The sequence below is a fragment of the Erithacus rubecula genome (genome assembly GCF_903797595.1).
Source record: "Erithacus rubecula genome assembly, chromosome: 1".
Taxonomy (NCBI): domain Eukaryota; kingdom Metazoa; phylum Chordata; class Aves; order Passeriformes; family Muscicapidae; genus Erithacus; species Erithacus rubecula.
Genome location: NC_136658.1, coordinates 72,030,594 through 72,046,186, shown reverse-complemented (window position 1 = coordinate 72,046,186; position 15,593 = coordinate 72,030,594). Strand labels below are relative to the sequence as shown.

Below are 15,593 nucleotides of genomic sequence, written 5' to 3'. Positions count from 1 at the left end.
CTCATTTGCATTCAGTCAGCTCCACCTTTATAGTGCACCTGTGCTACATGTTGTTTTCATGTACCCAAATGGTTTTATAAAAGACTGAATATGTGGATAGGCTACTATATCAATTTCATCCATAAAATGAAACATCCCCTACACAGCCTCTCCCATTCATCCATCTATCAATATGTCAGAAAATTCTAATTAATCAGATACCACTGGAAAAAAAAAATACTCAGCTACCCACTCAGGCAGCTAGCAGTGGAAAGAAACAACTTTTTGTACTCACATTCCACTTCAAGAATGTGTACTTCAAGCCCGACAAAGAATCTGCAACGCCTCCTCCATACTCATTACCAGCTAGACTGTCATTAATCACAACAGTCAAAAAAGACATTTAGTTCATAAACTTCTGTGGGAGACACTTTTCAAAACAAAAATGATGCTTGAATCTCAACAGATGAAGAATGTCCCACAAGAGATTGTGACTTGTACTTTGAAAAGTTACTGGAGAAAGAGGTTTAGATTAGCAAACTACCAGGCATCATGCAGTGCTCATAAGTCTTTCTTTCTGCCTTCTCTTGATCAATGTAACTCCTAGTTCAGTTACTAGGGGAAAATTTGAAAGAGCATTAAAGAAACATCAGGTTTAACACTTATGTAAAATCCATTGCAGGCATGCTGGACCTATAGCCTGTATACATTCCCTGATCTTCTCCATCAGAGCCCACTGTTACCAGGAGGAAGCACAGCCCTGACACAGGAGCTTCCTCACACACACCATTGGGCTGTGTGACCATGCAGGACCAGGAAAATTATATCCCATGAGACATGGAAAGAAAACAATGGGCCAAAGCTGCCTAAATGCTCTGTAGGCATTAAGGGAGACAGACTGGAGCTGGTTACAAGTGCAGCTCCAGAGAAAAGCATTGGCTTCATCTCAGGACCCTGGCACTGCTCAAAGGGCAATTTCAAGAAGACCAAAGATACTAAGAGACATTAAAAGAACAGAGCTGGTGATGTGGCCACATGTAGGGAATCTCCTAGGAGATAGGAGCTCTGTCAGGCCTGATAGGAGCTCTGTCAGAAGAGCAGCATGCTGCCAGTATTTCAGCAATGGAAAATGACTCTTCAGGCTCTGTGCCACTCTCACACTGTTTCCTGACTTTTCCCTTTTAGCCTTTGTTTCTGGGAATGCAGCTAGACTGAAGGTACTTTGTCTCAAAACAGTCTAGCCTTGTTGACTGTATTCCTTCCCAGATAGCTCATGTGAGTGCCTGAACTTCCACAGAGAAGTCTGTTCTACTATGTTGTACAGCATCCTGGACACTTCTTCACACAGGACCATTCCCTCATCCTGGCAGTTCTCTTACAGCCTTTCATTCTCTCCAAAACTACATAGCAACTCTGATAAAAAAAAAAAAAAATCATCAGATGTTGAGACACATTTTGGCATAAGATCAGTCACTGTTTTTTTCCTGATGAGAATTAAATCTAGATTCAAGTGAAAGACAACTTGTGTGGCTGTCCTCCTTTCTATCTTCCCATACTCCACACAATTATCAATCAGATGCATGCTTTGAGATTTATAAAATGTAACTTCAGCCTTTGACAGTAAAACAATGCCCTTTCCCTCCCTACCTCCCAAAAAGTCCCACAATAGCAAGTTTTCCTACCAATCAGCTGATAATTCTTGCTGCTCAAGAGTTCACAATGGCTGCTAGCATACTGAATAGCACATAAATAGCACAGCATTTCTGAATTCACATCTGATTTGTGAGATGGCAGAGCTGTCATCTTCTTCCACATGAACTCTCACATCACCTCACCTCACCCATCTCTTCCAGAGGCCAATCCTTATAACAGCACAAAACTACAGCTTGCTGTGGTCACCACATCACAAAACATTCATCTCCATCCTCTCAGTTCTTCCTCTAGAGATAAAGGCTAGAACAGACCATACCTAAAGTCTACCATGACCAGAGAGGATGCTAAAGACCTACATACTGATGAGGGAGGATTGCTCAAAATCTGTCTGAAGAGAAAATGGTAACCTAAATCTGAATCTTTCAGTCCTTCAGAAATGTCTCTAAAGTTTCAGAGGTTTGGAGTTTTGTCTCTTCTAATAAATACTTTCCCCAAATATTTAGACAACAGATTGAACTCACCCTTTCTTGGGCATTTGAGAAATTGCCAGGAAAACCCATGAAACACATGAAAAAAAGAAAAAAAAAAAAGAAAAAAATTGTATATGCCATGGACCTGCATTTTTAGAGGCTGACACACCGACAAGCTGAAGCCTGGCTTCCTGGCTTGACTTTGGCAGAGTAAATAGAGACAGGGCTTTTGCATAAAGTAGTTTATGATGTGACTTTACTTCTTGTCCTTGGAGAGCAAAAGGTCTCTGAGCGTTGCAGCATGTAGATATAGTTTATTTTCAGCTTCCTGCTTCCAGCACTTTGCCAGCAATTTCTACTTTCCTCTGCATGTGAGCCAGGCACCTATCACAGCGCTCACATCTTTCCTAGAGGAAGTTCTCCTTCCTCTAGCAATCGCCTTTATTTGCAAATGCCAATCTAGCATTAGCTCAGTCACATCTGCACATCTATCCCTACAGTGTCCACCCTTTTAAAAATGCCCTCAAGTATCACAAGACTGACATGTAATAGTGAACAGAAGGCATAAAAGCACTGTCATTTTTTTCCTCCTAGTCAGACAATGCTGGAAACACTGCAGTCAGGTTTCCAAGCCCTAAAGCATGTCAGCTAATACAATGCTACATGGATTCAAGCCTAATAACTGAGATTTCAGTTTCACTTACATGATTTGCAGCATCCTTAGAAGGCAGCTACCCCTCTGCTTCAGTCTTCCCTGAATAAAGACAAATATCTAGATGGTCAACCACCCAGCTAATGATCAATGCCTAGGTTCCTTAAGCAGTAGAGCACACTATGATTTTGATAAAGGTGCTAAGTTTTTATGCTGCCTAACCCCCAGCCCATCTGTGGATGCTGCATGCAATTTAACAAGACAAAAACATTTTCTGTAGATACTAAATTTAAAAGAACAACTTCCCCCCCCTCCCTTAATTTGGCATTCAGATATCCATCAGGGTGTGCAACAAGTGACTTGGCAAATAATTCAGGACATATGGCTTTGAAGAATGGTAATTTAAAAGTACTTGGACAAGTTTCCTCAACTCATTCACATTAATTTGTGTTATTCTCTTACTTGTGCTTGAGCAGCTGGCACAGCTAAAAGTATAGGAAATATAATGAATATAATGCAAGTGACAAAAAAAAACCCCTTTTCCTGAGTTAGATTAATGTATAGTGCAAAAAACATTACTCGAAAACCGAGATACAGAAGGAATTCAAAGACAATTCAGAACTGTTAAACTTCCATGCCTCATCTGTAGTCACCAGGTGGCACCAGATGTATCCATAAGAGTGGTAATTAGGTTAAAGCCATTGTAACCTAATTGTCTTTGAAAGGATGAGCACATCACCTGTGGCTATTAAGTAGAGCCCCAAAGCTGAATGATCAATAGACTAAACAGTTTAGATCTAACTTTAACAAGATCAGAACATTGTTTTATAGTTTGCAACTTCGTTTGATTGTTATATTGGGGTTTTGTTACGGTTTTTCATAATTGGAGTGGTTTACTTGTCTCTTTTTAGTAGGCTTTTTGCTTGTTTGTTCTTTTGTGATCTTTATTTCTTCTAGGAGAAGATGTAAATTAAGATTTAGTGTTATTTCCTAATTTGAAGATGTTGGTTATAAAACTTTTCAAAAAATTTAAAAATGGATTAATTTAACTATAGGCATTGATTCTTGGACTGAATTAACATAGTGTTGCATTTGCCCCCTTTTTCAACAATTAAAATGTTAAAAGCATTAAATTTTGGAGGATAATCAGTTCATTTCAAAGATACATTTTAGCAGTCCTGAAGAATTGTAGCTTTCTGTTGATACAAGAGAACTTGTTCTTCTAGCTTTCTGACATTGACAATGAGTACTTGAATTATATAAGAAATTCTATGCTTAAAAATTATTTCTTTTTACAAATATAGCTACATTATTGTATGAGGTGAAGCTGAAATTAGCTATGCATCATACATAGGGTATTATCTCATGAATATGAAAAAATAGTGAGTGCTAATTCATTTACTTGTGAATCATATCAGTGTTCTTCCAGAATTTCAATGTCCTTAACTTTTACCATTAATTAAATATTTGGGAAATTGCTTCTTCTGCTTGGATTGGAAGTATTTAGCAAGGTGTTTTTCTTTCTGATATTATCTGTCTTCTGTAGAAAGAAAACTTTTCATCAAGGACCAAAAAAGAAAAAACCAGCAAAAACAAACAAACAAACAAACAACAACAACAACAAAAAAAAACAAAACAGCAAAAAAGGCGAAGCCTTGACCTCACTGAATCTGTGGCAAAACTCCCACTAATTTCAAGGGGCCAGTATTTTGCCACACGTGACCAGAGTTACTCAAAGAAGGAAAACCAAACAGCCAAAGAAGTCATGCTATTTGAAAACACAGTCTGAAAATGAATCATTGTCTAAACAATATGTCAAATATTTACAAATACCAGTAATCAAAAAGTAGAGTTGTAGTTTGAAACAGTTTCAAAAGAAATTTGAAAGGGGGGGAAAAAACTTGAAGGAAAAGTATATAATGAAAGTAAATAAAAGCATGTAATTGTGAGTATTCAAATTTTATATCTTTAGCCCATTGGAATGATTTTTAAGCCAGTAGGACTTTTTCATTACATTCATTGTGGCATTACTGCAAAATGCCATTGGCATTTACATTCTCTTCAGCATGCCATGTTCCTAAAAATGAACCAGTGTGCTTATCAGTGTATTATTACACACATGACACCCATAGAAGCCTAATTGTTAGGATCCCCTGTGCATACAAAAGACAGAACATGTAAGCAACATTTGGTAAAAAGCCATTTTTAAGAGCACTGGCTTGCAAGCAGTGCTTATGGTGGCAATGGGCAAACCTAGCCCAAAACAGACACAAAAGGAGATGTCTCTGTTCAAGTAATTCATGATTATCCTTCACACTTTACAGTAAGATCCCCAGCAAGATCAACCAGGGAAACCAAGAAAGAATATGGGGAGCAGCACTCTTCACACGAGCCAGCAGTGGAATCTGGCACTGAAACAGGCTTAACCTTCAGCTCAGAGAACAATCCTCTAGATTGGAGCAAAGAAGTTTGTGGATAATTTAACATGGTAGTACCCACACAAAAAGTAGCCTATCTTTTGTCTGATATAGCATGAGGCTTGTCTAATACAAGTTTTATTTTTGTGGCACATACAAAAAACACAGTCCTGAAACTCTGAAGAACAGTCCGAAACTTAGGCAGCTATTATAAGATGAATTTGTAGACTCCCAAGGCCAAAATGTGGTTTATGCTCTCTTAAAACAAGTAATTGATAAAGACAGCAGGAGGAGCTCTCCAGGGTTCTCAATTTCTCTCCATTGCTAAGGGGAGCCCCGGAAGCCAGATCACCTTTGGATAGCTACCATCAAATGGCATGAACTCTGCCCTGCAAACAGCAACTTCCACTACAGAGGCTGAGTAATGGAGACACAGAGTTCTTAACTAGTTTGGGATGGGGCTGTGCACTGATCCATCAGGGTTCTGGTGCACTGCATTGAGAAATTCCTAAGCACTATATTCTCATCTGCACTATCAGTTGAAGAATAATGAAATGAGACAAACATAATGTGAATATAGTTTTCTTCCCCTTCTCTGACATAAATCTGTTGCCATTGTACAGGAGCTCTGCTTTTACTATCTAGAAGAGAAGGCAGGCACACACATTTGCAGAAAGACCTAGTATGTTTCTTTCTTAAACAAAGAAGCATAGAATTAATGTTATTTTATCAGCAAAAATTATACTTTTTACCTATTATCTGCAATTCTATCCATAGCATGTGCATTATACTGTAATTAAAGTATCTTGTATGCAATTTCTGTAATAATTTCAACATACTATTGATTGAAATGCATTAATGGAGTACCTATAATACACAAAAGCTGAAATTGATGAAAATGGAATATAATAGTATAGCTACTCTTAAGGTAAGCAGAGTCCTAGGAACATCGTCATTTATGGGCTATGTTAGCCTGTCTCCACTATTTTCTTAAAATGAGAGATTTGCAAGAAGCTAGTTACTTCCCAGAGATGTCTCAAGGTAGTTCAAGGGAAAGCAGAGTAGCTATCAGATCATTAATGAGATTATATAATGATTCTTTCATTTGAGAGAAGACAAAAGAGAAAGGGAGGGGAGTTTGCACCTTTTTAATTGTCCTTCATAGGATGGCTGACTACTTGAGACAGGACTGAAGTTCTGATCAACTGGGTCATGTCCACTAGTTTTGCCTTTCTGAGTTGAGATATGATGACCTCTACATGGATGAGTTAAAACATTAATTGACTTTTATAGGAGTTTCACAATTAATTCAAATGGACTACATATTAACACTTCTCTTTTGCATTAGTTGTTTCTGTGAATGATTAAAGATTTCCCACAATATCTGCAAGGAATAATGTTATCATTATACAGAGGCGAGTCATAGGAAAGACAAAGAGAGACTTTTAACCAAGGCCTGTAATGACAGAAAAAGAAGCAACAGTTTTAAACTGAAAGAGGGTAGGTTTAGAATGGACAGAAAGAAGTTTTTTCTTACAATTAGGGTGGTGAGATAAGATCAGGTTGCCCAGAGAAGTTCTGGGTATCTTATTCCTGGAAGTGTTCAAGGTCATGTTGGATGGGGCTTTGAGTAACCTTGTTTAAGGAAAGATATCTCTGCCCATGGCAGGATCTTAAAGGTCCTTCTGACCTAAAACAATTTCTGACTCTATGATGTATAAACAAAGACTAATACAATGCATACAGCATCAAAGTAATTGATTTTCTGATTTCAAGTACTGCGTGCATTGATGATGGTTGGATTTGTTTTTCTTACTGCCTTTGCACAATTCTTCTCTTTACATTAGACCAGAGTACAAACTCAGAAAATCCTGTACATACCTGCTTCTCTCCACTGGGCTTCTTGTGATTTAGCAGCAGCTCCACAGCCCCAACCACCTCCTTCCGTATGGCATGCAGCAGAGCATCTCCCACATACACGTTAAAACTTAACAGCAGCTCGATGAGCTCAAGGTTCTCATTTTCAATTGCAATGAGGAGTGCAGTTCTTCCCAGGGGATCAATGCAGTTGATATTGATCTTGAAATAAATTTCTGCTTCCTCCAAAGCTTTCTTTACACTGGCATAATCCCCTTTCTCCACGGCGTTGAGATAGGCTTTCTCAGAATGGGACAGTTCGGATTCTGCCCGCACAATGCGAAGAGGGATACGATCTCTGTAGGGAGCATTGACGCTTCTTTTGTAGTAGAACTGGGCCATATTTTATGCCATTCTAATACTTTGTCTCTGCAACATGAAAATAAAGGTAAAATCAATAATTGAGCTTGGGGGTATGGTGCACCAAATTAATATTTGCAATATAGAACTATTTAAAACTCATGCTAAAAAGTGATGTTGAAACGTTGTAACAAAATGTTGTTATCAATAGAACATGTAAGAAAGAGCAGAAGCCAAAACACTGCTTATTTGTAACTTACCAAGTCAAAGCACATCTGTCAGAATACCATTTGCTTATATGCTTTTTTAGATCTGTGGCAAACCAGAAATTATATGATGCAACATAGTTTACCAGCAAAAGTGTAGCTCCACTTCATCCTTAATTTCCTCATTCAGTTCTGCAAGGACTTAGAGAGCACAGTTGTCTCTCTCAAACACTGTAAAGTACACAGAAAGACTTTGCCATGGGAAAAGCACAGAAGGGAGAGAAGGGAAGGTGACCCTTCCAGCTCTGACAGAGGCGAGATGTGGTTAGCACATCCTCGTCAGTGCATCCCGACACAAAATTCCCATTGCAGCAAACTGTGTAGAGAAGCAACTGCTCATACAGACAACACTGGTCAAACAAAGATCACCCCAAGTTATGGGAAAGATGGCATCTGTGACACCAACGACCACCAAAGCCTCCCTCTATCCCTCAAGTATGTCTCCATGGATATATTGAACTTGGACTGTAAGATAAAGCACTACTGCAGGGACTTGAAATAAGTCAAAGGTGCTACTATTGTCGAAATGTTGCCTCAGACCTAGGGGAAGGTTAACAAAGCCTGGGGAGAAGAATAGGTCACTGATAGTGGCCACAAGAAAAGGCATTGAAAAAACTGAAATCAACTCCAGCTGGGTAAAAGATAATTCCAATGGGGAAAGAGACCGTCTCTGACATCCTACAACAACCCATGTGTTGTTTGAGGATAGTGTGGGGACAACTAAATGCATCTTTTTACATCTTCCTAGTCCTGCTCAAATACCCTGACTTATCTGTGGCAGGCACTGACTTTACAGCCCAGTGGTGAGCTTCCCTACTAAGATTTTGATTCAATCTCATATGCTATTAGAAAAACATTCACATAAAATGTTTTTCCAACCAGGACTTACTAACTTATAAATTAAAACTCTGAACCTAAAAGATAAACAAAATCCACAGGAGATGAATTTCCAAGGACTGGTAGATAATAGTCACAGTTTTGATTCTGAATTACCCAGCTCTAGGATTAATACTGTATCAATAAAACTAGAATTAATACTGAATCACAGCTGATATAAAACAACTCTAAAGTCTTACATATAGTAAAGCATACAATGTCTGTGCTTTTACTCTGTATACTTTATTCAAGGACTTTGCAAATAAAAAACAAACCTTCTACCAAAATTATTTTCTCCGGGTTCTATCTTCCTCCTGAGGAAAAAAGAAAGAAAAAGAAAGGGGGGGAAAGAGGGAAGACAAAATATTGACCTGAAAGAACAAAAATATTTCCCTCTGCTGTTCAGTTGGAGGTTGAACACCTTATTAGAGAAAAAACATAGCTTCTTGTAATTTTCTCAGCTAATAATGCAAGCTGCATTAACCCACTGCCTTTTTCTCCACTTTCTTCAGTCATTAAAACAAAATATCAGCTGAGATTTTATACTAAGCTGTAGTGTATATTTTCCTTCATTAAAAACAAAATTCACTAAACACTGTAAGGAACATAGTAATTAATCTGCTCCCACTTTTCTTAAGCAGTGCAATGACAGATATGTACAAGGGCTATAATTGAATTGTTTTCTTTGTTTTCCAGAGCAGATTAACACAGCTTGACACAGGCAGGAAAAGGTAAAGAATACATATGAGAAAGAACTCTCCTCCACATCCATATACAGGAGCTGAGGAATCACAATCCTTTGCAAGATGTTTCCTAGTTCTCCTTACAGGATAGTATCAGTCTACAGTCTGGGATACTAGAAAAAATGTAAATGCAGTTGACAAGGAGGTAGCTACAAGAAAGGTGGACTGCCATATTCCATGGACAGTCATGGACACTGAGTTTCATTCCCCTGCTCCCAAACTCAAGTAGATTGAGTAGAAGGACATCCTGCCTGACCCCAGCTGCCACCTGACAATGACTTAGGTCTCAACACAGGCTCTATTTCATACCTGTCAGGAAAATGTCAAGCTAACCTACAACAATTGTACACACATTATTCAGTTTCTTACTATCTACAGAGTTCCCCAAGACACCTGAAGGAAACAGGGACTGCAGCTGGGAGGTTAATGCTAAAGGCTCCTCTCTCCTGAAAGCACGTAAATAAGCAGATCATTGTCTCCCCATTTATTGTGAGAGAAACCATGAACTGACTTGTATCAATGGAACTGGGCACCAGAGATGTTTATTGTAGAAGAATACAGTCACAATGGGCTCTATCATGATTTCATGAGGACAATTTAGGGGTTTCTTGTTTATTTGTTTTTCTTTATTTTTATATTAAGTCTGATGAAGATTTTTTATTGCTTTGCTGTAAGCCATAAGGAAAGTACTTGTTGGAACCTTGTCTGTTCACCTTTACATGATTCTTGAGAGTAGATCTAAGTTTAGTTTGTCTCTTTTAGAAGAAAGATATTAAACACACATTTTCATTCTTCTAAGTAGCTGTCCCCTGCTAATCTCTATTTCTTGCCTGCACCAATTCCTGAAATTAATTATTCAGAAATAAATTCTGTCATAAGTAAAAGTCTATATTTACATGCAATTAGAAACTAGAGATTATTGCTGATACAGTACAGTCCTGGAAGGTGATATAAACATCAAAGATAATGGTCCCATGGGTGATTACCAAAAATAACCATCTTTATTTTATCTACAGGTGAATAGGGTTGTGTAACAACTGTTACTGTGCTCTCAGATGTAAATGGATGTATGATATTTACATGGAGTTGTTACATCTAGAAATAGCCAGCAGCAGTACAAAAGTCTCTAATTGCTTTGAGTGTCTCTGCAGGAAGAATTCCAAAGAAACAAAAGGTCAAATACACTGGGCAGTGTGAGGAGTATGAAAGAAAAAAAATGGTACAAACTTATAAGAAGTGTTTCTACACTTCATTTCTACAGAGTCCATATAACTGACATATAATAAAAATATTTCATAGAAGAAAGAAAGACAAAATAATTCTATATAGTGCTTCCTGCCATGCCATGGAAATAGCAGCAGCACCTGAGCAGGGGAAATAGATAAAAAAATGAAATCATAATACTTTTACAGAAAAGTGATTCTTATGAGAAAACATATTTTTCTTAACAGGCAGTTTTGCTTGCACCTGTTGCAGACCACTGTTTCAAATTACATGTGACTGTTTCTTTTGTATGCTGTTTTTCAGGGAGGAATGGTAACATTCTACCTTCTTTGCAAACCTTTACCGTTTCCATTCTATCATTATTTAATCATTTCATATGGCTTAAGAAAAGCTGGTGTTATTAATTTAAAAAATCCTAAATAAATAATTGGAGGGTTGTTTTTTCTGCTGCTGTATCATTGTGTATATGTACATATACATGCATATTATAATCACAGATATTTCCCCAACAAAGCTCAAGAAAAACTGCAATCAGATTTCCTTGGCATTTATTCAACCATATTTGCTCCCTCTACATATATATCATCATATCCTCCCTATTTTTCTAGAGGACCCTGACTTGCATTTCCCTTGCTTGCTGTCCCCTATCCCAAAACAGCCATAGCCAGGTGCAAGAGGAAAATTTGAGTGAGCCACCAGCAGGCAGCTAAGGCCTCTGTGACAAGCCCCTTGTATTACTGCTCACAGATGTACTGCAAACCTTTCAGGGACACAGAGACCCCAGTGACAGCACATCTCCCTCAGAAGAGGGCAGCAGCAGGGATATGGATATGCTTCTTAGTATCCACATGTGCAGCTTCTGAAATCCTCAAGGACAACCCTTCTAAAGGTACTTTATTTCCAGTACTAACCACTGTTAAACTTACTGTAGCAGTATAGTACATACAGATAGATAAATATAGCATTATACTATGTAGCTTCTTCTGTATCACCAAAAGCACACTTCTGATTTTTCTCATGAGGTTTTTTTCAGACTATTTGTGTTAGGGAAAAAAAAAAAGTGAAACTTCACAAGTAGCTGGCATCACTCTGCTCAAGAAACCAGAACATTTATGACAAGTGAATAACGTGCTGATTTCTCTGTGATCTTCTGAAACTATTTTAGATGCACTTTTCATGGCAAAGGAAAGTTTCTGACATTTTCTAGGTTCATTAAAGTATGACATTTTTTTTCTAAAATAGATCTGTGACATACCAGCTTTAATCTGACATAGAAACCTATTTGATACACAGTAGAAATGATGTTCAAAGAGAATTCTGGAAAGCAAGACTAGTTCTGATAAATCCAAGTCCAAATGAAGCATAAAGTTCCTCCTCCATCACTCACCAGAACAGACTGTTTCATTTCAACAGAAAAGAACAGAAATGCAGATAAGCCTTTGATTTCTGAACCCAGCCTCAGTCATATAACTATATGTCAGACAGCAACTTTAACATGCTCTAGCATTGGGTCAGCTGGATAGGCTGTGCCCACACCATTAAACATACATAGCCCCAAAACAGGGCAGCTGAATGAGAACTTTCTTCTGGGAATAATTTGTGGTCCATGCTAACTCTGACACTGTGCCTGGAAAGTGTGTAGGAAGGGGTTAATTGTACTGAGCCAGCAACTGGATTGATTCCAGGCACTGCTTGAACAACTTCAGCTGCAGGTGATGGAGTTTCACTGATCATGCCTGCCTTCTAGCACTGTTTATTTTACAATTCTTATAGCTGGCAATACAGAATGTGGGGTCCTCACCTGAAAGTAATTTTTTATTGTTAGAACTGCAATCAGTTTCAGATTTGAAATCTAACAATAGCAAAAGTAGCAATGTGGACTTTAACACTTATTCACACATGCAGGATGTAAACTGAATATGGTGTACATTCCCTGTAAGGCTATTAATTTGGAAAAGAGCTAAACCTCTTGGTTTCACTCTGGTTTGAAAGGCCCTATAACCAAAGTTTCAGTAAAACAAAGAACATGACCTAGTATACAGCTGCAGGGGATGACAGAAAGCAAGCTGTCATGTCATCTGCTTACATGTGCTCTGGCTTCACAGTCAGGAAGGCAGGACATCAGCTACAAAGAACAACTTTTAGGATCCAAGGTACAATGTTTATATGGTGGTGTTGTATGGATTAAAGCCCACTAGCATTTTATATCAGCATCTTAAGAGATCAAGACCTAGGAAAGTCTGAGTCTGAGACACGGAATGTGGTAGAGTTCTGATGAGGTGACACAGATTGCTTACTTTGATGTTTTTTTTGTAAAAGACAATGTAATTTCATAGCATTTTTAGGGGGTTTAAAGCATGGTGCTTCATATATAGCATAAAGATGGTCTGTAAGTTTACTTAATGCCAAATGGGAGGAAACTTTTACCTTCTAGGGCTGATGTTACCCCAAATCTTGGTTGAGAATGACAGTTTCTTATAACAATGACCTTTAAAGTCTACAAGACTACTATCAGACAAGTTTGAGAATACCACAATATAAATAAAAGATTGCTGAGAGACATTAGAAATTATTAACACATTTCAGAGGAGTAGGATGATCTGGTATCAATACAGTATTGCAAATCTGCATATTTTTTAAAATAAGAGATATTCAAGAACTAAAATTGAGTCTAATTTTCATTTACCCTAGGGGCAAAAATCCAATAGCTCACCCATGAGAGAAAAAAAAAAAAAGCATCACAGAAGTATCATTAATTGACTATATTAAATTAAATCTTCCCAGTTTATTTAAACTAGAAAAATGCACTCTTCAGAAAAATACAAGATGCATGGTTACCTCTTGCTGATGAGTAGCAATATGCAAATGTCCTCAGAAATCTATGGGAATGATCTTGAAGCTGAACTATTTGTTTTTGCTCAGAGGGAAATAGCAATGTGTTTAAACCTGCTACCAGAGCAAATGAGAGAAAGGCTGCTTTCCACTGACTGACATGAACTTGTTCTTTGAAATGATGGAGCATGAATGATGTGAGTCCAGCCTACACTCAGTAGGCAGCCAGTTTAGGGTGGGAAGGACAGGGAAGGCAATAACACAGATAATGATCTTAATGAGTGACTGCAACATCCAGTTGAGTCGACCTTCCTGTCTCCTTGGCTGGTGCTTTTCTCCTGGGTAAATTCAAGGAGCTCTCCAAAATAGTTTTCAAGATAAAAGTACTTCAGTGTCATCTGGCTGCACAGAAGGCTGCCTTCCAGCATTCCCAGCAGTAGCACTGCCCTAATGCTCCGTGGATGTGATCCTGCAGCAGCCACACAGCAGGGCAGCATTTCTCAGGGCACATGGGGAGCAGGCTGCCCCTGCTCATGGAGATGGTGGGTGGTCTTTCCCCAAATGAGAAGAGGATGGGAGAAAAAACCTGTACACAATCTGTTGAGAAAAGGGTTGGGCAGAAAAGGTCTGACAATGCAAGTTCACCTGAGGATGAAAGGAGAGAAGATGCAGATTTGGTTGGGAAATGCAGGACAGGAGCATTATTTGTGGGAATTGTGCTACAAGTAGCAGAGACTTTTCTCAGTTTCAGGCTATGTTTTCACACAGAACCACGTCTTCCCTTGCTTCCTATGATGAAGTACAAGGCAGCATGCAGTTTGGCCAGAAAAGGCAGAGTTTGGGCAGACTACCCAAATACTTTTAGTAAAGACTTGCTAATAAAAACACTCCACTGTGGGTCCATTTTCAGATGTACAAGCTAAGCCAGCCTGAGGATAAATTAAAACACTTTTCAAGTATTTAGGGCCAATAGAGAGTCAGCTGTGAAGAGATTTGTTCATACATATATCCTCACATAAACATTTTAGTAGTGCTGCTGCCTTGAGAGTGGTATGTGTATTTTGTAACGAGCCTCAGAAGAGGCTGAACTTAAAAAAAAACCCCAATGCTGCCAATAAATAAAGGCTAGTTAGGGAAAACTGCTCAGGTTTTGGAATTTATTTGCCTGTTTCCACCCACATCCTGAGTGCTTCTGCTCTCACACTGCTTAGAGACACTTGAGTTGATGTATTTTATTAATTTTACTAAAAGACTTCATGAAAATAAAATCACAAAAATTTATTACCTAAGGTCACCTACCATAATAATCCAAAAAACTCAAGTAAAAGAAAATTTCATAATGAAATTGAAATGAAATTGACACCAAAGTGAACCATTTAACCTCAATAGCAGAAAATGCTCCACAATTTAGTTAGTTAGATAACACAAACAGTAGTTCTACAAGTCTATAAAATGATCATACATTGGTAATAAATCCCAAAAGAATTTGATTGAAATCAGTCAAATGTATAATTTTGTTGGTTAACTTGTCTAAGAATGAAACCTATTTACTATGTGGACCAAAGTCTGACAAAAATAATGTGTTTTTGTTTTCTTTTCTCAAGAAATTGTACACTTATGTGATGGTTAACCCCTTCCTGCCCTTGTAGCAATAATGACTTCAAAGTGACAAGCCTTATCTGCCAGAAGTTATAAAGTGACAATTTCATGTCACTCAGGACTTAAATGTATTGTATAGAACATGCCCTAATGAATAGCTTGATGAGGTATTATGTAAGGCTTCTTAAATCCAGAGGAACAATTCTTTCCAGAAATTTGCCTGCATGGCCAAATTTTCATTTATACATATGCCCAAAAACCAATTCAGGATTAAAAGTCTCCTGTTAAATTACAACAGGAGTGAAAAACATAAATAGAAACAATAAGAGATTTCTCACTGCTAGAGAGTGATGGCACCAGAAAGCTGTCATGTGGATTCCCTGGCTGACAAAGGCAGTGCTCTATAGATCTGTGACCCAGCAGCAATTATGTGAGATTGGTAATAGCTCAAATACTTTGAGCACCCTTCAGAAAGTTTGTATATTGTGTGGGAGAATGTCAGAAGAAGGTACATTGCTGCATTACAACACATAAACTTTAAAAATAGATCACCTGAAAATCTGAACAACAAATCTATCTCCTCAACACTTCCTTCTGAATTGCTTTCTGAAGTATTATATAATGTCTCTTCTCAATAATGAATCCTCTCCCAAGTTTATAATTAT

The 15,593-nt window shown here is 38.0% G+C and overlaps 1 protein-coding gene across 1 annotated transcript in view; it reads right to left on the bottom strand.

The window, feature by feature from the left end:
* Positions 1–15,593, bottom strand: part of TRPC4 (transient receptor potential cation channel subfamily C member 4) — a 130,509-nt gene that overhangs the window by 74,394 nt on the left and 40,522 nt on the right. The window contains 1 exon segment of the mRNA XM_079314892.1: positions 7,053–7,457. Within this exon segment, the coding sequence (XP_079171018.1) occupies positions 7,053–7,430 (378 nt within the window). The 5' untranslated portion in view covers positions 7,431–7,457.